General features: G+C 49.0%; 1 protein-coding gene across 1 annotated transcript; it reads right to left on the bottom strand.

Moving 5' to 3' along the window:
* Positions 1-350: 350 nt before the first annotated feature.
* On the bottom strand, positions 351-21243 carry SEC22B (SEC22 homolog B, vesicle trafficking protein). The gene is made up of 5 exons (XM_032959140.2): positions 21029-21243; positions 9548-9657; positions 3196-3356; positions 1979-2125; positions 351-1174 (listed from the first exon to the last, which is right to left on the bottom strand). The coding sequence occupies exons 1-5, from the start codon at positions 21110-21112 to the stop codon at positions 1020-1022; spliced, it is 657 nt and encodes a 218-aa protein (XP_032815031.1). The 5' UTR covers positions 21113-21243; the 3' UTR covers positions 351-1019.
* Positions 21244-21876: the final 633 nt, after the last annotated feature.

Raw genomic sequence — 21876 nt, 5'->3', positions numbered from 1 at the left:
CTTGTAAGTGAACCACGCCAGCGACCTGAGCCCGCCGCTGGTGCCTGAAGACGCCACCGACCCAATGGGAGAGGCAAGCGTGGGTGCGGTTCGGACGGCTCCACCTGAATCAATGGCCGACTCTTCGGTCACCACAGTCCCAGACTAGCAACTCTCCACGGGTGGACATCTCATGCCCCCGGGATCCCCATGAACCGTCCGGCTGCAAGTGTACCGGGGGCGCGTTTTACCCACCACCAACCCCGGGGGGGGCGAACCGGACGCCGACCCATCTCTTGACTGCGCGTTCCTCACTGCATTCTACTTTGAAATCCTTAAATAAAGTAAAAAAAAAATCACACTCGACGAGAAAAATTTCACGAATGTATTTCAGCCGATAGGCTCTCGGGAGACGAACGCGGATCAACAACGCGACTTCTTCCGCTGCAGCAGCGTTAACAAATGCAGGGGGAACTGACCGGCACCTAGAGTTAGGTATAATTTACGTTTGCAAAGCACATTTCTCAACGTGTCCGTCCACGTATCTCAAGACCTCGTGTCGCCGCTGTACACGTCTGTCCTGGCTATTGTCGGGTGTTTTTAAGCGCCGTAGTTTCAAGCAAACAAAGTCTTTCAATTTCAAAGTCGCTCCAAACAAACAATTCTCATCTCCGCTGTACTAATGGGAAACAACGAAGGCATACAGGAAACAGGGTTTAGGTTCAACTGACGCAGTAAGGGGGAGGAACAACGGCCGGTCACGAAATCACAAATACAGCAAAGGCGCCTGGAGGCACCACAGTGCGCTGTGTGCGTGTTATGTGCATGTTATGTGCATGTTATGTGCATGTTATGTGCATGTTATGTGCGTGCTGTGCATGTGCTGTGCATGTGTGGTGTTGTGTGCGTTGTGTGCGTGTTGTGTGGTGGTGTGTGTTGTGGAAGGGGGCACTTTAGAAAGACAGGATAAGAGATGGGTAAGGAGGCACGTGGGAGGAAGTGACTCTGGGGATCAGCGAATGGACGTGGCCACGGGACCCTCAAAGCCACCAGAAGCGAACGTAGAGGATGAACATGATGGAGAAGACGGCCACGGCCGCCACCTTGGCGTAGGTCGAGCGCATGTTCAGGTATTTGGCGTCTTGCCGATACTTTTTGGACAAACTTGACAAGTTGCTTGCCTTTGTATCAAGAGCTGCAAAGAGGAAAAACAGCACGTGGTTCACGTTCACCAGAGCCCATTAGCTGGCAGCGCAACAACGGGGTACGCTTCCACTCGAGGGTAATTAACATGGACAGCTCTTTATTCATGCACTGCAGGAGGAAGGCCTCCCCAAGTTGCTGGCCGGGTGGGGTGAGTGGGTGATTAATTGGGTGGGTGAGAGGAGTAAACTAAACGAATTTAATTTTACCAGCTAAGACTCCACTGAGCTATATAGCTCTTTTTCAGAAGCGACCTGGCCACAAATGATAGCTCAACGAAGTGGCTTATCAAGTGGAAATTTATTGCAGCCAAATACTCTAAATGCATGTTGAGTCTAAATTTGGATGGAAAACCAGAGGACACGGAGGAAAATCCAAGCGACCACGGGGAGAACATGCAAAATCCAAATATACAGGCATCAGGGTCGGGATTGAACCCACAACCTCCTCCATACCAGGCAAAGTATTTAACATCCCAAGTGCATGAGTGAGTGGGTGATTTAGTGAGTGGGTGGGTGGATGGGTGAGTTGGTGGTTGGATGGGTGAGTTGATGGTTGGATGGGTGATTGGGTCCGGTGGGTGGGTGAGTGGATGGGTGGGTGTGCCATGCCAGCCTTCATAGGTGCTCGCTAACAGAACTTACCCCAACCTTCTGTTAAAGCTATACAGGGTATCTTTGTCTATGTGTACATATGTGCGTGCGTGCATGCGTGTGCATGCGTGCGTGCAAGTGTGCGTGCACGCGTACGTGCGTGTGTGCATGCGTGAGTGCGTGCGCGAGCCACGGGTCCCAACCTGAGAGGGCCTCTCCGCGCTGCAGCACCTCCTCGATGTTCGTCACCATGATCCTTTGCACGTCCTGCAGCTCCGAGTTGATGGAAGTTAGGTTCCTCCTTGCACGCGAGTCTACATACGACTTCTTCGTTTTCTGTATGAACGTGTCTGTTGAGGCACGGAGGAGATGCAGGGCAAGAGGAATACCTCCGACCACATGGTGGTAGACTGCCAGGGCACATATATGGAAATCTGCAAGTCAGCGGGTTTCTGTGTGAGAGTCCAGTCTGCGGGTCTCTGCGAGTCTGCACGTCTGTGGGCCTCTGCTTATTTTTGTTATTTGTATTCTCCACAACGATGCTGATGATTAATCTGCGTTATAGAGTTTTGCATTGAATGAGGACCCATATCTGACTGCCAAACGTAATAGTCTTTGCCTATTACGTTTGGCAGTTCAACAACACGGGTTTAAGAGAGCCTGACTTTGCTGATGAGACAATGTCAATACTGGGCCAGAGTTTTGCTTGTGTTAAACAAGTGCTTATTCCAGCCGTCTGGAATGCTCTTTCTTCCGATATTAGGAAGCCACTTTAGCTATGCACTTTTAAATCTAGATTGAAAACTCATTTCTTTAAAAGTGCTTTTTGTGTTTAGTTTGTTGTCCTTCCCCCGCACCTCTGATTAGCATGGTTGGCTACGTACGGTGCGGAAGAAGTTCAACATACATACAATGCTGATTAAATTATGCACTTCAGAAGGCCATAATGGCAGATGGGATGTGTAAAACAATATATTTTTTTACGTGTGAAGGAGCAGATTGCTTGCTTAGTGGTTGTGGTACCTCTATTGTATTTATATTCTCCTTGAGGACGCTGGTTGTGATGCTGTGTGGTGTGTGTGATGGGAGCGGTGGAGCAGTGCTGAGCGCACTGTGCTATGAACCCTACTACCCGAGTTCGATTCCCGCTCGTGACCAATAACAGTGGCGAACATGAAACCTAGGTCAACTCAGCTTTAACGGAGTACCTGGTGCGGTGTGGAAAACATTAGCTCTGAGGAAACAAAGGCAGCCTGGTGTGCTGTGCCGACCTTCGCAGGTACTCACGAACAGCACTTGCCTCAACAGCCTGTCATAGGCTACAAGGGGGATCTTTGTCTTTGCGACACGTTGCGGCGCGAGTCACGCAGCCTGCGAGTGACAGGAGTCTACGGCGGCGGCGACCGCGAGCGGCGCTCACCAAACTCGATGAAGGAGTAGGGCCGCGACACGGTGGCCACCTTCTTGTGGTAGAGCTCGTGGAACTCGGTGTGCAGGTCGTCCAGGTAGGAGAAGGCCAGTTTCTTCGGGAAGGCCGCCTCGCACAGCACCAGGTAACACACGCCCTTCTCGATCAGGTAGCTGCAAACACAGCATCCACACGGGCCTCCAGCAACAAGTCGCCGGGTTCGACGCCCAACCCTGGGACGCCTTTCTGTGTGGAGTTTGTATTTTCTCCCCCTTTCTGCAGAGTGAGAGTGTGTGAGAGAAGGTGTGTGTGTGTGCGTGGAGCATAAGTGTAGCGTTTAACACACTGCGCTACGAACCCGGCGACCCAAATTTGATTCGGGCTCACCGCCAATACCAGTAACGATTATCTAAAACCAGTCCTGGGCCTCCCTTAGGCCGACTCAGCCTAAAATGAGCACCTGGTGCAGTGTGTAAACATCGACATTGGGGAGACAAAGGCGGCCGGGCGTGGTGCTGGCCACCCACCCCCTCATGTGTCGTGCAGGCCTTTATAGCTGCTCGCTAACAGCACTTTTCCCAACAGTCTGTTAAGGCTATACGGGGGATACTTGTCTTTGTGTGTGTGTGAGAAGTGTAAGCATGCATGTGTGTGTGTGAGAGAGTAACTATGAGTGAGTTTAAATGAGTTTGAAGAATTTGTTCTCTCCCTGTTCTGCATGGGTTTCCTCTGGGTTCTCTGGTTTCCTCCTATTGCTAAAAAAAACACACACAAAATGTAACTGGTACTGGCCAAACATCCCAATGTTGCAAAATTACTCATTTAAGAAAGCAACATAACCCCCTGCTGTAAAAAAATAATTTGGAAGGAGCCTCCTTCAAGATATTTGACATGCAGCTCGGCTTCCTGGGTAAACAAGCATCACAGTGTAGCAACATTGCCCCCTTGTGAAAAATGTCTGCAGACTCACTATAAAACGCAGCAGTGCCTTCCTGCACGAGAGCCTTGATCTAAGAGTGGCGCAAAAACCAAAGGCACCCAGAGCAGCGCTTCCAAAACTATTCTCCAACAGCCCCCCAATTTATCTCAATAATTTTTTTATGACTCCCAACAACGACCGGAATTTAAAAGCATGCCAAGTAATGTAATGTTGCACGGTGTTAAGTTTTGGTGCTGAAGAACAACAAATGAGGCATGCGACACAGCTTCTAAAAATATTGCGGTATGGTTGATATTGCACATCCCACCTCAGCTGTGACATTAAGATTCGATGCAAACAAGTGCGCTCAATCCGGCTTCACTCACGTGTACAGTACGTGCTTGCAAAGGGCACCATCGGTTTCAAGGCACGCGTTGAGGACGTTCTTTCTTCACCGTCAACTACAATCCTGGAAGAGGAGCTCGTGAATATGTTCCGTGCAAAAGCCAATCACGTGACATTTCAATGAGCTGTTCGATTTCAGCTGCGGTCAGATGCATTGTTTTAGGCTGGCATAGAAATGGGTTTGGTACCCAGTCACACTTTTTGACGTCCAGATCAGGGAAATTGGTTGCGAAGTGTGCTTCCATGCAGCTGAGGTGGTCAGTCTTCACCCGAGTGAGGCACGGGTCAATTTCGTTGTGAAAGAGAAATTTTGAAAGTTGACTGAAGGAGCCAGCAGCTCAACTTCGACAGAATCATTTTCCACAGAGATCTTTTTTAATGAATGCTGTGATTCGATCACTCATACTGGCATTCAGTTCGTTTAAGTTTCCCAAATATTTGAGTTAGATAAGGAGACAAATCTTCTGCTGACCAATGACATCCATCGCCAATGCGAGCAACTCATTCTGCAATTCAAGCAATCTCTACAACACCCTTCCTGTCGACAACCAGCGAGCCTCGGTGTGAAACAACAATGCCAAGAACATCACGATGATCAGAGACCCCATGTCCTCACACAATTTTGCACGCAGACGCCACAGAATGGATGGGGTTCACACTCCTTCGAAATTGATGTGAATTGCTGCATTACCTCACCAAGTTGTGCGCTTAGTTCTTTCGCTCCCAGTTGTTCTCGATGAACCATGCAGTGCATCAAAACAGCGAACGGAGCAATACTCTTCACTAAGGTGCACACAAGTCCTGTACACAAGCTCACCACACAATCCCAAGGCATCTTTTCCCCCTATATTTAGCCAACAGCACACAGAACACTCCCCCGAGCGGTTTCGTGTTCGGGGAAGTGTCGGACAGAACAGAATGTCCTCAAGTCTAGAATCATCTGAAATCTAGCGCGCAAAATCTGATGTGCGTGCACCACAGCCGTCGGTGCTCACATCAGTTTGAAGAGCGTAAACAGCAGTGAATTTCAGGCATTCAACTTTGTGTTTGTTCCTGATCGCCTGCTATAGATTCCATTCTTCAGTTTCACGGCGTTGTTTTGACGGCAGCACATTTCAGTTTATTTGCCTCCACTTGCCCACCCATTACAAGGACTCCTCTACTTACGAATCAGTTAGATTCCAGAGGTCTGTTCTTAAGTCGATTTGGTCGTAAGTCCAACTTTACTCTTGTTGAGTAAAGTAAACATTTTGTACGGCATGTACAATAAACATGGGGAATGGCTTTAAAAGTTGTATAATCTCCTATAGATGCAGATGCCACTAGTTCTTCATGTTCTGCAGATGTAGATGCCACCACCGCCAGACCTGCGGTTGAACTTACAACTCTTGGTCCAAACAGGCAACTGGACATACGGACGGACAGGCTTGTTTGTATCTTTGAAAGTTCGTAAGTCGAATGTTCGTAAATAGAGAAGTCCCTATACTTTTTAAAATGTCAATTGCAGTGGGTAAAACCATATTTTCCACAATTGTATGTGGCTTCTTTCTTAGCCTGAGCAATCCGGGCAGCTCACCTCGAAGGATGCTCAGAGACAGCCAGTGCCATTTTAAAAAGCACCGGCTGACGCGACAGCTCCCATTTTCTGCATTGAAAGAACTACCTGGGCTTCAGTTTCTAAGCGCCGTTTCCCTTTTATTTGTTTTCGCGCTCTCGTTCGACGGCACAGTGAAACACAAGGCATTTTTGATATTCTTAGTTCTTCTCAAACAGACTTGTGAAGCCACACTTCAAGAAATGTCTCGTGTCGAATTTGAAAAACACGTCTCTTTGAGTTTATTTTCTCGTTTCAATGAGTTGGTGAATTAACTCCTAGAGGTGGACAGTTTCAAGTTTCGCTCCATTATGGAAGAATCGACAAGCTCGGTTTTTTTGTTTCATATGTTGTCCTTTCCCTGTACATATGTACGGTGCACGTGCACACGTGTAGACGCTTCTCACTAAGACAAAACAAACTAATTCTCAAAGCCCAATCATCTCCACCAATCAGTATGATCTGAACAAAATTACTTTACAGATTTCTGATGGGTGGAGATGTTTTGGTCTAACCACCAACCGAAAGCAGACTGAGGCATCCCCCCCTCTACGATGTCGTTTTGCTTTATATGACCAAAACTTTAATTTGTGAGCATGAGACAATTTGTACTGTATTTTACTCCTTAAATTCTTGCAGCCCCATCTTCTGCTGCACTAGAGCCTGAGACCAGGTAAAATGCCAGGCAGAGATGACCTCTCAAGCGAACTACTGAGGGAGGGTGGCGTTTGTGTGCTGGCTGCCCTATATGACACCACTAGCTTTACTACCCGGCTTCGCCCAAGACTTGGATTCTTGTCCTGTATAGTGAGTCTGCAGACACGGCCTACGTGGAGGGTTGGGGGGGGGGGATGCGTGACGTCAGCAGGCACACTGCATAACGCTTCTGCATGCGGGTGACATCACAGATGTGACGTCACTGCTCACTTGCCATGCAAAATATATCCATTAGTGCCCCCCCCCCAAAAAAAATATATAAAAGTCTATTTTTATACTTTATGCAATGTGTACAGTATGGAAGATACCCACATGCCAAATTTCAAGTTTGTTGCATGTCGGGAAGTATGCTAAACATTTCGAACAGTCACACATTCACAAATTTCCCGTCTAGTCTCCAGGCTGGGTCCGACAGGATTGGAAGGATGCCCTGATGTACCCCCTTCAAGAAAGGGGACCACGCTGATTGAAACAACTACAAGGGGGCATCTACCTCCTCAGTGTGTCGGGAAATAGTCCTGGAAAGGATTCTTCAACATCTAGGTGCCAAGCATTCTGAGGATGGCTTATAGGGCCCCAATGTGGTTTCACAAAGGGGAGATTCACTCACAGATGCGATGTCCTCTGTCTGTCACAGCAGAGGTGTAGCAAATTTAAACAGGAACTACATCTCTGCTTTATTGAGCTGGTTATGACCTATCATCAATAGGCCAGGGCTTTGGGTTACTCTTCATGCTTTTAGGGTCCCTGACTCTCTGCTCACAATCTTTAAGGACTTTCATGATGATGGGCAGGCCTGGAATAAATCTGCGTGGCCAGGAGTCAGACTCATTCCTGTTCACTTTAGGGTGTGACACGGATGTCCTCTGGCCCCCACACTATTTAACATCTTCTTTGACAACGTAGTTAGATAAGCTTTCCATGGCTGTACCAGAGGCATTTCCATCTGGTACAAATGGAATGGGAGGTTGATCAATGACTAAGTGCGGTCAAGGAATGACTTGGTATTGGTCAACCATGTTATGTATGCTAATATGGTAATTGCTGCTCAATCTGAGGAATTGAAGACTCTACTGCTCAACCTGGAGTGTATCATCAAATACTCCAGCCCTTCAACTCCCCAAGAATGGTGGGGTGGTTGTGGAAAGAGTGGAGAAGTTTCTGTAGCCAGGGAGCTTGCTTATGACCAGCTCCATTTTGGCAGCGAAGATCTCATTCTGAATCAGTCAAGCGGCATTATCTTTTCATCAGCTGTGTAACACTGTGTGGAAGATACCTGACCTATTGCTCCACATCAGTGAGCTCCTCCTTCAGGCAAAAATGCTTTGGCTAGGTCATGTAGATTGTATGCTCAAGCAGCTTCTGTTTGGCCAGATAGCGGGGGCTAAATGGGTGCTGCATGGGCTGGAGAAGAGATGGGATCATGTGGTATATAAAGACGTGGAGCTGATTGGACTTGCTGATGACTGGTACCAGCAGTGTCAAGATCGGCATATCTTCTTATTTACTATGGCAGGAAGGAAAAGCAACAATTTTAACATATGATAGTTGAATGCCAAGTTTGTTTCACTAATACAAGAAGATAGATGGTGTATGGATTGGAGTAATACTGCCAGGATGTGCATCAATGGCGTGTTCGTCAGTGATGCGATTTATGGTTTGGACCTCACCAGTTGCAGTTTGGCGATCCTGTGATCGTTCCTTTGTGGAAGGTGGTCGCGCATCTCCCACGCTGCATTCCAGCGCGGTGTAGCGAGGTCCGTGGTGGTCGTGAAAGAGAGGAGCCCCATGCTTCCAGTCGGCTCCTCAATGAGGTTCACGATTGTTTGCCACATCCATAGCCACCCACAATTCTATCCAGCGAGTGCCGATGTTTTAATTTGACTGCTAAACCGGAAAGTTTTCCTGGATTTCAGGCGATGGCATGTGTTTTTTTGTTTAGGTCTTGATGGAGCGGCAGACCAATGTTGTCCATAATATTGTGGTACTCCAGGATTTTTGCGGCATCTCAGCTGAGGTGATGTGTGCCAGCACACAGGAAACCACGGAAGTGGAGTGGACTTCAGGGGTGGTTCTGCTGATGACACAGTGCGGCGTTGATTTCGGCATTGGCGAGGATTGTGAGTGAGCTGGCACCCCGTGCTGGGGCGCGCAGTTACTCCACTGTGGAAAGGGACCAGGGCTTTCGTCGATGTCTTCAACGTGCTAGTGTAATTTCTCCACCTGGTTCCTGCAGGTTTCTGAAAAATGTTGACTTGTGTTTTTTTTCTTCCTTTTGGCTTGTTTGAGGTGCTGGCGGTAGGTGAATGTCGGCCAATGTGGAGGAGGCTCGTGAAGGATGCTACTGGTCAGTTTGAGGCAGGCGCCCTTCAACAACGGTAGAGGGCAGAGGAGCGTTGATCACAACAAATGAGTGGCGATGCATGTCAGTCATCTCAGTCAGGCAATCCATTACACTTGGATCTCTCCTATAAATTTCTGCCAGCAAGCCCTCCTCATTTCACATGATCTCAAGGTACTTCTAACCTGGCACAAGCACCATGGTGACATCACCGCCACTGAATAGCAAATAGCAGTTGTTGTTGGAGTAAGTTAGGTTAATTGATGGATGGATCATCAATCAACGTAACTGCTGTGTTCAAGTCTCTAAGCACAATATCAGCTTCATAGCTCGTGCATCTCTCCAACCTCACCACACTCTAATACACGAAGAGTTGGATTGTACTCACTGAAATACCATGGGTCCGGCCTCCAGCGTGCAGCGCGATGGGGACTGCTCGTTGAGTTTGCGGAAGAGCTGCTTGGCTTTCGTCTGGTACTCCGTCAGGTTCCTGCCGAACTGCAACGTCGCGCAGAGCATCAGAACAACAACTGCCGCTCAGTAACACACACCAAGGAAGACGCAGTTAAATGCTCCGAGCAAACACGATACATTACATTTTCCTACATTTTCTCATGGATTAATGTGTTTTTTTTATGAAGTACAAGAGGCAAATTTTTTTTTAGCAGACTTAAGATTTAAACGTACAAATTCCTCTTGGGTCAGTGGAACTTTTACCATCTCATATTCATGAATCTGTTCAGCTGCTTGTAAATGCCATTGCAATATTTTTATAAATAGCAACCGGTAATTTGGGACGTATAAGGTTAAGAGGCAATGTCAGCCATTACCACCGATGACTCCAATCCTCACTCCACTGCGCCTCCCGTGAGGTCCTGCAACAGTCGACTTCCGACCTCCCCGCCCCACCTCAAGGATCCCAGCATCTAGCTCCAGGTCTTACCCTGGCCACAACACTCAGCACATCCTTGTAAGGACTCCTACCACAGGATCCCAGCATCTAGCTCCAGGTATCTCATCCTGTTGGTCACCGCCCTTTGCCACTTCAATGCCTGTCTCGGTATCCTGCCCTCCTCCACCCTGCACACGTATCCCACCCATCATAACCTCCTCCTCAATTCCCAACCTACAAGTTGCTTACCTTATCCTCATCCTCCTCCACCATGCACACCACGTGTCCCTCCTATCACAACCTCCTCTCTCAAATCTGATCTGCATACAATATCCCAAGTCATGGGACCTGCTTTGCCAGTACCATAATATGAGAATAGGTTTTCCCCTTTTTTCTGGCAACAAAACAGGTGTTAAAATGTTTTTGGCATCCTCTGGTATCAAAGAAAGCTGTCTCTGGTGTGGACCAATCAGTTTCAAAGACAATGCATATATTATCAGTGTTTTTTGTGTAGCATTCTGACCACAAGTATTGTGGTTAATGCAGACATGATTCCTTGTAAAAGGTTTCAGTTTGGTGTTGTAACATCTTAACACCTGTTGTGTTGCCAGAAAAAAGGGGAAAACCTATTCTCAATATCCCAAGTGTGCGGAAGCACGTTGAGTGCAACAAACTCTCTCCTTCAGCAGCCACCGGGTCTCTTGCAAGACCTCATCACAACTTCTCCCCTCTGTGCTTCACACCACGCCGGTGCCACTGGTAAACCGCAGCTCTTTATTTCATATCATTATTGTGCGTATGTAGTGGGAAGCGATAGTGTAGTGGTCAGAGCGCTGCACTAGAAAGTCGGCGACCCGAGTTCAATTCCCACTCGCGGCCAACATCAGCCTCAAATGAATACCTGCTGTGGTGTGTAAACATAATCCCTGGGGAGACAAAGGCAGCCGGGTGTGGTGTTGGCCACCCACCCTCTCATGTGCAGTGCCGGCCTTCATACGTGCTTGCTAATAGCACTTGCCCCAACAGTCTGTTCAGGCTATACGGGAGATCTTTGTCTTTCTCTTTGTGTTACTGCGCTGGTTAGGCACTGCCTCACCAACACTTACTTTACCTGGAATGGTACCTTCTACAAACAAAATGAGGGTACACCTATGGGTCCCCCCTTGTCACCAGTGATGGCCAATGTTTTCATGAAGAAATTTGAATCAGACACCATCCAGACATCCACTCTTCGTCCTTCCCTATGGAAGAGATATGTGGATGACACTTTTGTCATTTGGCCACATGGCCTCCCAGCATTGAACCATTTTCTAGACCACATCAATTCCAGACACCCATCCATCAAATTCACCATGGAAGTGGAGAAAGATAGCAAGCTGCCATTCTTGGATGTTCTGTTTGAGAGGACTGATGGCTCTTTGGGACATTCTGTTTACAGGAAGTCCACCCATACAGACTCCTACTTGAAGCCTGATTCCCACCACCACCCAGCTCAAAATAATTTTCTCATCAAAACATTATACCATAGGGCTCATTGCATTTCTGACCAACACCACCTGGCCAGTGAATTAAAACATGTACATCTGGCCCTCAAGATGAACGGATACTCTGACCGTACTATCCGCCAAGCTGTTTCTCCCACATACAGAAACAACCACCTGATACTCCGATCAAAATCATCACGTTACCATACATAGCAGGCGTTACCAAAAATATTTCCAAATTTCTAAACAAACACAGGATCCAGGTCCGGTTCAATACAGTACACAAAATCCGTCATCTGATCCCATCCGTAAAGGATGTCATTCCTGACTTACAGTACCCCGGTGTTTGCAAATTGAGTTGTACCTGCGGTGACTGCTATATCGGGGAGACGAAACGACATTTCTGACCGAATTCGCGAGCACAAATCAGATTTGAAACACGGCAGAACGAATTCTTCGGCCGTGGCTGATCATTGTTTCAACACAGCGGGTTCTCATGACATTGTTTTCTCCGACACCAAAGTGCTCTGCAAATCTCCTGGTTATTACCAAAGATTTGTCCATGAAACCATCCAGATATACAAACATAGGCACAACTTCAACCGAGAGGATGGTTTCAAATTGAGCAACCATTGGAAAGATGTTATAAACCAAGTCAAAGTTTAGCTCCCTTATAATTGTACAGCCATTTCCATTGCTTTCAGTGGGTTGTATGAACTCGTGCATCTCTTCCCCCGAACCCCCTACAGCATCAACCATTGAAAAGATGTTATAAACCAAGTCAAAGTTTAGCTGCCTTATAATTGTACAGCTATTTCCATTGCTTTCAGTGGGTTGTGTGTACATCTCTCCCCCCGAACCCCCTGCAGCATAACAAAAGGGTGTTTTACCCGTTTTTGTGCAGTGCACCACCGCTACCCCCGAACCCCCTGCAACATAACAAAAGGCGGCTTAACTCAGCCCTCCCCCCCCACCCACGTCCCTTCTTGGCTCCTCCCCCCCCCTTAACCTGTATATAATCTCGATTGTCTCAGAGCTCTCCACTTGATACAGCTATTCTGCTGTGACTGTTCCACCTGAAGATGGAAGCTTGTGTTGCCTCCGAAACGTCGTGATTTAATGTAGTTGTTTTCATTTATTTTATTTTTATTTTACCTACGTGACTTTATCGAAAAAAACAAAGAGTATGAATCCTTGCAGTCACGAAAGCTTGTGTAGTGTGGTAAAACACGTGGTGCGCACTGCTGCCCGAGGGCAACCGAGGGCAGGCAGGTGCGCGTGTGCAACGTAAGGTTGCACGTGCAAACCGCCACTTCTTTAACGGGAGATTCGGTTGCAGACAGGGTCGGTCCGGGGTCGTATGCTGGCACCGGAGGTGTCGCCTTGGAGACGTGCGATAAGGAGTGATTGATGGCCTGACAGGCGCCGGCCTGTCGGGCCCTAAAGAGACACAAGGGAGGAGCTGGATAATTGGGAGGAAGAGTTCGGGTTCTGGGGACCAAGGTGAAGACATCTCGCCGCTGCCGCTCAAGCCAAGGACGGACCTCAACCCTCACAAGTCGACGGGCGGGTAATGGTTGATCCCCCCGCCCGGATCGGATGAGTGAGTGGGTCTGAGGGAATGTAGGCGAGGGCAGTGGCAAAGAAGGAGAGCAGCTGTGTGCAAGCTCTGTGTGAGCGAAGCCTCTGTGTGAGCAAAGCCTCTGTGTGAGCGAAGCCTCTGTGTGAGCGAAGCCTCTGTGTGAGCGAAGCCTCTGTGTGAGCGAAGCCTCTGTGTGAGCGAAGCCTCTGTGTGAGCAAAGCCTCTGTGTGAGCAAAGCCTCTGTGTGAGCAAAGCCTCTGTGTGAGCAAAGCCTCTGTGTGAGCAAAGCCTCTGTGTGAGCAAAGCCTCTGTGTGAGCAAAGCCTCTGTGTGAGCAAAGCCTCTGTGTGAGCAAAGCCTCTGTGTGAGCAAAGCCTCTGTTGGAGCGAAGCCTCTGTGTGAGCAAAGCCTCTGTGTGAGCAAAGCCTCTGTGTGAGCAAAGCCTCTGTTGGAGCGAAGCCTCTGTTGGAGCGAAGCCTCTGTGTGAGCGCTGCTGTGTGCCAGCTCTGTGTGAGCACGACTGTGTGCAAGCTTTGTGTGAGCTGCTGTGTGTGGAGCTGTGAGTGCGGAGCTGCTGTGAGGAAGAGCTGCCGCAGGCAGGTCAGCGAGGTGTAAAGTAGATAGGGGAAGTTGGTTAACAACATGACCGTATAGACAGAGATAGGAGTGCCTACAACTGGTGCAAGAGTAGAGTAATAAAGTGTAAGCAGGTGACTTGGAACGTGTCCGACTGAGTGATTCTACACAACACTACATTTGTATGAATATACATATCTTGATCTACATCTCCGCTTTATTGACCTGGTCAAAGCCTATGATACAGAATCAGAATCTTTAAGACTGCAGAAATCCGATGAGCTATGAAGCTTTTATCAGATGTCCAGTCGGGGCAGATCAAGTTATAACAACAAAAATATATACCATCAATAGGCCAGGGCTTTTAGTTATTCTTTGTGCTTTAGAAGTTGTTCACCCTCTGCTCACAATCATTAAGTACCTTCATGATGGTGGGCAAGCCCAGATAAAGTTGCGTGGCCGGGAGTCAGAGCCATTCCCTGTTCACTTAGTCTGGTCCTAATACAATTTCTTGTGTTTTTTGAGCAAATAGTTCGAGCTTTCCATTTTTAAATTCCTCTGGTATAGCCGAGGCTGATCGATGTGTGGGTGCGGTCAAGCTATGGCTCCCTAATGGTCAACCAAGTGTAGTGATGGTAGCATCACTACTGTGTACACACGCACAAGTGTGACGTCACTATGCGGGGGAGCGTCATGACCACGCGGGTCTACACCCACACACACACATGACATCATCCCGGCTGGAGGCGGGAATGACGTCAGGGCTGGTTCGGGACGCGGGAGGCCACGAGGGTGGTGTGAGGCTGTGGCACTCGCTGTAACCCCGGCTGGACACGTGACGGGACCCCAGTGGGGGCCGGGGGCCTAGGGGGCACCTCGGGGGGCACGTGGACAGAAGGGGGGCTTTGAGAGGGTTCTCGAAGGGAGGCGTGGCCAGGGCGGGGCCCGGGCATGCTGAGGCCCATATAAGCAGCCTCCTCACAGGGTTCGAGGCTGCCCGTATCAAGAACAAAGATGCATCGTGAAGACGCCAAGAAGAGTCAAGCCTCCAGTCAGTGGACCTGCCAGTAGCCCACCTCGCTAGGTCACGCTAGAGTATCTGAGAAATGTGCGTTAGCTAGAGTAGGTCGGTGGTCACCACCTTATGTACGGTGTTATATTACTTACCGTTCTAATAAATAAGTGTTACCTCCAAAGGAATTGTGTGTGCACCTAATTCGAACCCACTCAACTCTCCATGAGTGATGGGGCAGTTGTGAAGAGAGTTGAGGAATTGTGGTGCCACGACCATGGAGCCACTCCACCAGCGCCGCGACTCCCCCCCTTGAACGCACACACGCCGTGCACATACACACGTAGTGTCCCGGGCAGGGGATCGCCTGGCACCACGGGTTTTCATCCAAAGGGCCCCTAGGTGGGAAGTCCCGTGGTTTCCCAGTGCCAGGAGATTGGCCGACCCCCCCAGGTCAAATCAAATTGCGGCCGCCCTAAATTCGCTTAAAATTGTATGGGCGCACCAAGGTTCACCGGGGCAGCCGAAATAAGTCACGCACGACATCGGGGAAAGGGCTGGGGTGAAATATTAAGCGAGCAGGGCAGACAATGGGGGCGAGGGAATCCTAGCGCCCCCGATCAGGTACACACAGCCCGGGACGCCCTCCCAGATTAACCCGGCTGAGTCAGGGATTAATGGGTACGGGCGCAGAAACAATGGGCCGAAAAATTACGTAACAATGCTCTGGGTAACGGCAGAGAAACGTTTGAAAAATCTAAAGGTAGGAGCATGATTGGTTGTGCAGGATGACGCAATGTAACCCTGGATTTTTTAAATCCCAGGGTATAAAAATGGGGAACCCGAAACGGTTCAGGACTCTTCTGATCTCCAGCCGCTTGGTGGCCGAGACCGACTCCCTGCCTGCCTCCTCGAGCCGCTCGCAGCGTCCGTGCGATGCTAGCGGGTGCAGCTATGAGACAGCGATCGGCAAGGTTCTCTTCCATCTCTGTCCTCCACCTATCTCCGTGTCCGTGCGACGCAGTGAGAATAGCTGCGAGGTATGTAACAGGGCGCGTAAGTATTTGGGGAATTGGGTAGGGAGAGGATAGGCTCTGCTCGCAGAATATTTCCTCCGGGCAGTGCAGGGTTTTGCGCGATGAATAGACGTTAGCACAGAGTATCGATCTTGATTTGAAGCTTTTGTGACTGCAGGAATCCATACTCTTTGGTTCTTTCAGTAAAGTCACGTAGGTATAAAATAAAATAAATCACGACGTTTCGATCGAAACACAAGCGGTCGTCCTCAGGCGGAAAAAATATATAATCCAGCAGTGGAACTGCTGAACTAGCGAGAGAGCAGTTACAACAAGGTGACCGCTTGTGTTGCAATCGAAACGTCGTGATTTATTTTATACCTATGTGACTTTACCGAAAGAACCAAAGAGTATGAATTCCTGCAGTCACGAAAGGTTCAAATCAAGATTGAACCGCCTCTACGGGGAAGATTTTCACATATCTGTTAGAGCTTTTAAGAGACTGCGAGACAGGAAAGCTCACCTGATCGAGTCGCTAACCTTCCTCAAGAGATGCAGCGATAACAAGGTAATACCGATCGCATTTACACTGACATCTGCTGCTGTCACTTCTCCGAATGCTAAACGGATCTTGTTTAAAGCTAGCCTATCGCTAATCTCAGAAAGAATAAGATTGCTCCGATTTGAACTTGATCATTTAGACAAGCCTCTCTTACAATCACACTTAAAATTAACAGAGAAAATGTCCACTTCTGATGGGAACCATGTAGATAACATGAAAGTCTCTTCTGCTACTTCAATGTCAACCAAATGTAAAGTTAACTTGATCGCTAAATTCAACCTCCTGTCAAAAAAGAAGCCAGAGCCACACGTTAAAAAGTTAGATGTTAACAAGATTATCATCAATCAGAGTAACATCCCAATTTCCAACAGCCTAAAATCGGTACGAGCTAAAGGGTTGAATTTCGCAGTCACCCCTAAACATATCCCAGTAGATGATATAATTGCCCAGGTCAAAGTAGTCCTCAAAGGCTTGGGACACATCCCGGCAGACGCTGCTAGATCTGAAATCGCTGCTATCCTCAAAAACGCTAAGAAACCCATTAGTAACATCAGCAAGAATGAGCGTTTTTAACTATCTAAATAAAAAAAAACAGAGATGACATTGCCATCCTCTGAGCCAACAAGGGCAATGCCACTGTCATCATGGAAAAAAAACACTTACAACAACAAAATTCAGGACCTTCTCAATGATGGCAGCTATACCAAAATCAACAGAGATCCCACTAACCGCCTAGCCACAAAAACCAACAATATTATCACTAAATCGATTTCTCTAATCGATCAGACCAAGCAGAGCTCCAGAAAACCTTCGGCTGATAGACCACCCAGATTTGATGGCCTTCCAAAAATCCAAAAAGTAGGTACCCCGCTCTGTTCTATTGTCTCCTCCATTAACTCACCCACCTACAAACTGGCCCGATTTCTGTCTGAGACCCTACTTCTTTTCATGGGCAAGTCCAATTCAACTGTACTTAACTCGGCTCACTTGGTTTCTCTAATCAAGGACATCTCACTGTCTCCGGATGATTTGCTTGTCAGTTTCGATGTAGTCTCTCTGTTCACCAATGTACCTTTACTTGACACCATTCCAATCATTGAAGATTTGGTCCAACAAGGACTGAATGCAGATGTACCAACTTTGGTAAGGCACTGTCTTACCAACACATACTTCACCTGGAATGGAACATTCTACAAACAAAATGAGGGTACCCCAATGGGTTCTCCCTTATCGCTAGCGGTAGCGAATGTTTTCATGAAGAAATTTGAGACAGATGCCATCCAGACATCCACCCTACGTCCTTCCTTGTGGAAGAGATACGTAGATGACATGTTCGTCATCTGGCCACATGGCCTGCCAGCACTGAACCAATTTCTCAACCACATCAATTCCATACACCCGTTTATCAAATTCACCATGGAAGTGGAAAAGTGATGGCAAGCTACCATTCCTGGATGTTTTGATCGAGAAGAGACCTGATGGCTCGTTGGGACATTCGGTCTACAGGAAAGCCACCCACGCGGATAACTCCCACCACCATCCAGCCCAGAAAAATTCCCTCATCAAAACACTACATCATAGGGCCCGTTGCATCTCTGACCAGCACCACCTAGCTAGTGAGTTGGAGTACAGACACAAGCCCTCAGGATGAATGGATACTCGGACCGTACAATCCGCAAAGCTGCCTCCCCAGCCATGGGGAGACAACCTTCTGAGGATCCAACCAAAACCATCACTTTGCCATACATAGCAGGGGTTACCAAAAAGATTTCCAAAATCTAAACACAGGATCCAGGTTCGTTTCAACACAGTACACAAAAACCGTGATTTAATCCCATCTATAAAGGATGTGATTTCTGACATAAAATACCCTGGTGTCTACAAATTGAGTTGTAGTTGTGGTAGCAGTTACATGTCTCGGACTGCGTTCGTGAACACAAGGTGGATCTGAAACACCGTAGGACCAATACCTCTGCCATTGCTGATCATTGTTTTAACGCTGTGGGCTCACACGAAATAGATTTTTCCAAGTCGGAGGTACTCTGCAAACCAACCGGCTACCTTCTGAGATTTGTTCATGAAGCCATCCAGATATATAAACACAGACACAACTACAACTGAGATGGGTACAAACTGAGCAATCATTGGAAGGACCTTATTAACCAGGTAAAGTCTTAACTGACTGTGATATTTCCATCCTACCTGCCTATGTCAGCTGTTATTTCCGACTCTGTGTCTCTCTCTTAGATCTCTCACATGTCCTTTGGATTGCACTCTCATGCTCACATGCCCTTTGGAGTGCACTTTCATGCTCACATGCCCTTTGGATTGCACTCTCATTTTCACGTCCTTTGGATTGCACTCTCATGGTGCTAATCTCTCATTAACACTGCTGTTGTGCGCATATGCGGGCATGATACTCTGATGCGGCAACGCAAGCTCATGCTAATCTCCCTCCCTAATCCCTCTCTCCCTAATCTCCCCCATTAACACAACTGACATGCATGCGTTCGGGGGTGGAATTCCTTTCCAGCTCAGACCCCGCTTGCTTGCCCATCGCCACAGAGTATCGGTGCAGTGTGATTTGTGTGTGTGGAGCAGCTGCGTGGGCGGACAAGCAGCAAGGGCAGAGCTGCAGCACGAGTGCTCGTTAATTAATCGCCTGCAGTTGCTCGCTTGTTTTCGCCGCTGCTGTAGTGCTAACCGTGGGGTATCTGTGTGTGTGAATATAAATGTCAGCCGACGCGCGCGTGTTCGCACAGCCGTTTAAGAGCGCGTCTTAGTGCGGGTGCGGGGCAGCGCACAACCTGCCAACGCGCGCGTTTTCGCGCAGTCGCTGTAGCATGAGCGTTGGTGTGTGGTGTGTGTATATGGTGTGTGTGTGTGCGTGCGCGGAGTAACCCCGTGCGGCGGCGAGCCAGCGATGTCCCTCAGAGGGAGCGTTAACACGGAGGGGCCTAGCACCCGGTCGGCGGGGGCAAGGCGGGGGCCGATCGACGCGGTGGAGGAGGGAGCGGAGGAGTGGAGGGGGCGGACATCACGCCCTACCTCCCCGGCGAGGGCGGTGGGGTGGACGCCGGCCCCCACAGAATTCCCATACCTGAGCGGTATTATCTTTTCATCGACTGCGTAATGCTGTATGAAAGCTACCTGGCATAGCACTCCATACCAAGCTTTGGGTCTTCTCAGCCGCAATTATATTTTCCCTTCTCTATACTCGAAATAATATCTGCGCCGATATTTAACATTCAGGCTGGCCGTGCCTACGATCCATCCTAGGTTAAACCAGGCTGGATTGTGTTATGATCTCACAAATCCTTTAAAGATCTGGAGACAGTGCCATCAATGAACTGCTCCGACAGGCTATGCTCCATTGGCTGGGTCAGGTAACCTGCATAACCCAACCACCGTATACCCAAGCAGCTTCTGTTTGGATGGATAGGGGGTGGCTAAATGGGTGCGCGGCACGGGCTGGAGAAAAGATGGATCAGGTGTGGTACACGAGGATGTGCAGCTGATTGGAATTGTCGATGACTGGCACCAGCGGTGTCAAGATCGGCCTCTGTGGAGGCTCTGTGACCAGTCACAAGCTAATCACTCAGCCATTTCAATGCTAAATTATATCCTAATTCCTTTGTCAAGGCACTTTGTTTCCTCTCACACAGCTTAAAGGTCGTGATCTGAACGTGGCTCTTTCACTCCAGCGCTGTCCTACCAGACAGTCTCGTCCCTTCACCTGATGAAGGCCGCTTGTGTTGTGGCCGAAACGTCGTGAGAATATTGTGTTATCTTATTTTATCAATTTATTATTTTATTCTCATTCTACGTGACTTTACCGAAAGAACCAAAGAAGATTACTGGGCAGTTGGAGGAAGTCGCCTTTCAACAAAGGATGGCAGAGAAGGGACGCTCACAACAACAAGCAAAGCACTGGGTAGCTAAAGTGCAAGTTGGCGCAGTGCGGGGCACAGCTGGTGCATTTGCCAGTCATCTCGGCCATCCCATAGTACCTGGGTCTGTCGCGTGACCTCCTGCCAGTGGGCCTTCCTTACTTCACATGGCGTCAAGGTACACCTAGCCTGGCACAAGCACCGTGCTGACGTCACCACCACTTGGTGGCGATTCGCGGCTGTTGTTGTGCGTGTACATACATAGTGGCACGCTGTACAGATGGCGTGGAGGACTGGCGGGCAGGAGCGTGTGAGCGTGGGCTGGTGGTGGAGCGTGGGCTGGCGGTGGAGCGTGGGCTGGCGGTGGAGCGTGGGCTGGTGGATGAGTGCGGATTGATGGAGCAAGAGCTGGTGGTGGAGCGCGGGCTGGTGGTGGAGCGTGGGCTGGCGGTGGAGCGTGGGCTGGTGGATGAGTGCGGATTGATGGAGCGCGGGCTGGTGGTGGAGCGCGGGCTGGTGGTGGAGCGTGGGCTGGTGGTGGAGCGTGGGCTGGTGGATGAGTGCGGATTGATGGAGCAAGAGCTGGTGGTGGAGCGCGGGCTGGTGGTGGAGCGTGGGCTGGCGGTGGAGCGTGGGCTGGTGGATGAGTGCGGATTGATGGAGCGCAGGCTGGTGGTGGAGCGCGGGCTGGTGGTGGAGCGTGGGCTGGTGGTGGAGCGTGGGCTGGTGGATGAGTGCGGATTGATGGAGCGCGGGCTGGTGGTGGAGCGTGGGCTGGTGGTGGAGCGTGGGCTGGTGGAGGAGCGCGGACTCGCTGCGTGACAATTGTTAGCGTGGCGGCACTTCCCGTTCTCACCTGCTCGTTCTGCTGGTTCTCCTGCATGGAGGCCGCCAGCGGAAGCCCGTCCGCCACCCGCGCTATCATCGTCATCGCCACCATGGCTGCGGAGGAGACGCAGGGGGGGACTCTCGCGGGGAAAGAAGCGAGGAGAGACGCGGCGAGAGAGTACGGCCTGCGGGTGACGTGGCCCTGCGACCCCTGACCCGTGACGTCACCGCTCCGGCACACGTGTCGAAAACAGCTGAGGGCCGGTTCGAAGCGCCAGAATCGATTTCCGATTCACTCGCGCCGCGATTGCTCGTGATGATTGAGGGGAGTCAGAATTGGTTACTCATCTTGAAATTGATGGAATAGATTCCCAATCTACCCCACCGAAACAAACTAACTTCTGCGTTGTAGAATATATTATTATCGTTTTAATTGTTGTATTAATACAGCACGAACAATGCACGAACGACTACCCGATTAAAACGAACCCATGTACAGAAGAATAAACATGTAAATGACGGATCTGAATACTTTTGTGGTACCTGAATGTTAAACCATTCAGATACATATAAATACTCTACTGCATACTAAAAAAAATACAGCAAAAACATGAAAATAACATAAATAATCACAATAAAAATCTAATTTATGAAATTCCAACCCATGAATAATCACAATTCATACCTATCACCGTTCATTAAAATTAGTTTACTTTATGAATAAAAAAACGATTGTCTTTTAGAATTCAAGGTTTGGAATCAATGACGTGGCTGGATTCTGTTCGATTCAGGCCAACACGATAATCAGTTTCGAAACTCGCCTTAAACGGGGGCTCTCAGGAATCGATTCGTGTTGGAAGGACTCCAGCACAAACC

The sequence above is a fragment of the Petromyzon marinus genome, chromosome 22 (genome assembly GCF_048934315.1).
Source record: "Petromyzon marinus isolate PM22_M1 ecotype Great Lakes invasive population chromosome 22, UKy_Petmar_22M1.pri1.0, whole genome shotgun sequence".
Classification (NCBI taxonomy): Eukaryota; Metazoa; Chordata; class Hyperoartia; order Petromyzontiformes; family Petromyzontidae; genus Petromyzon; species Petromyzon marinus.
The sequence above is the reverse complement of the archived record's forward strand: the minus strand, read 5'-3'. Positions and strand labels throughout refer to the sequence as shown.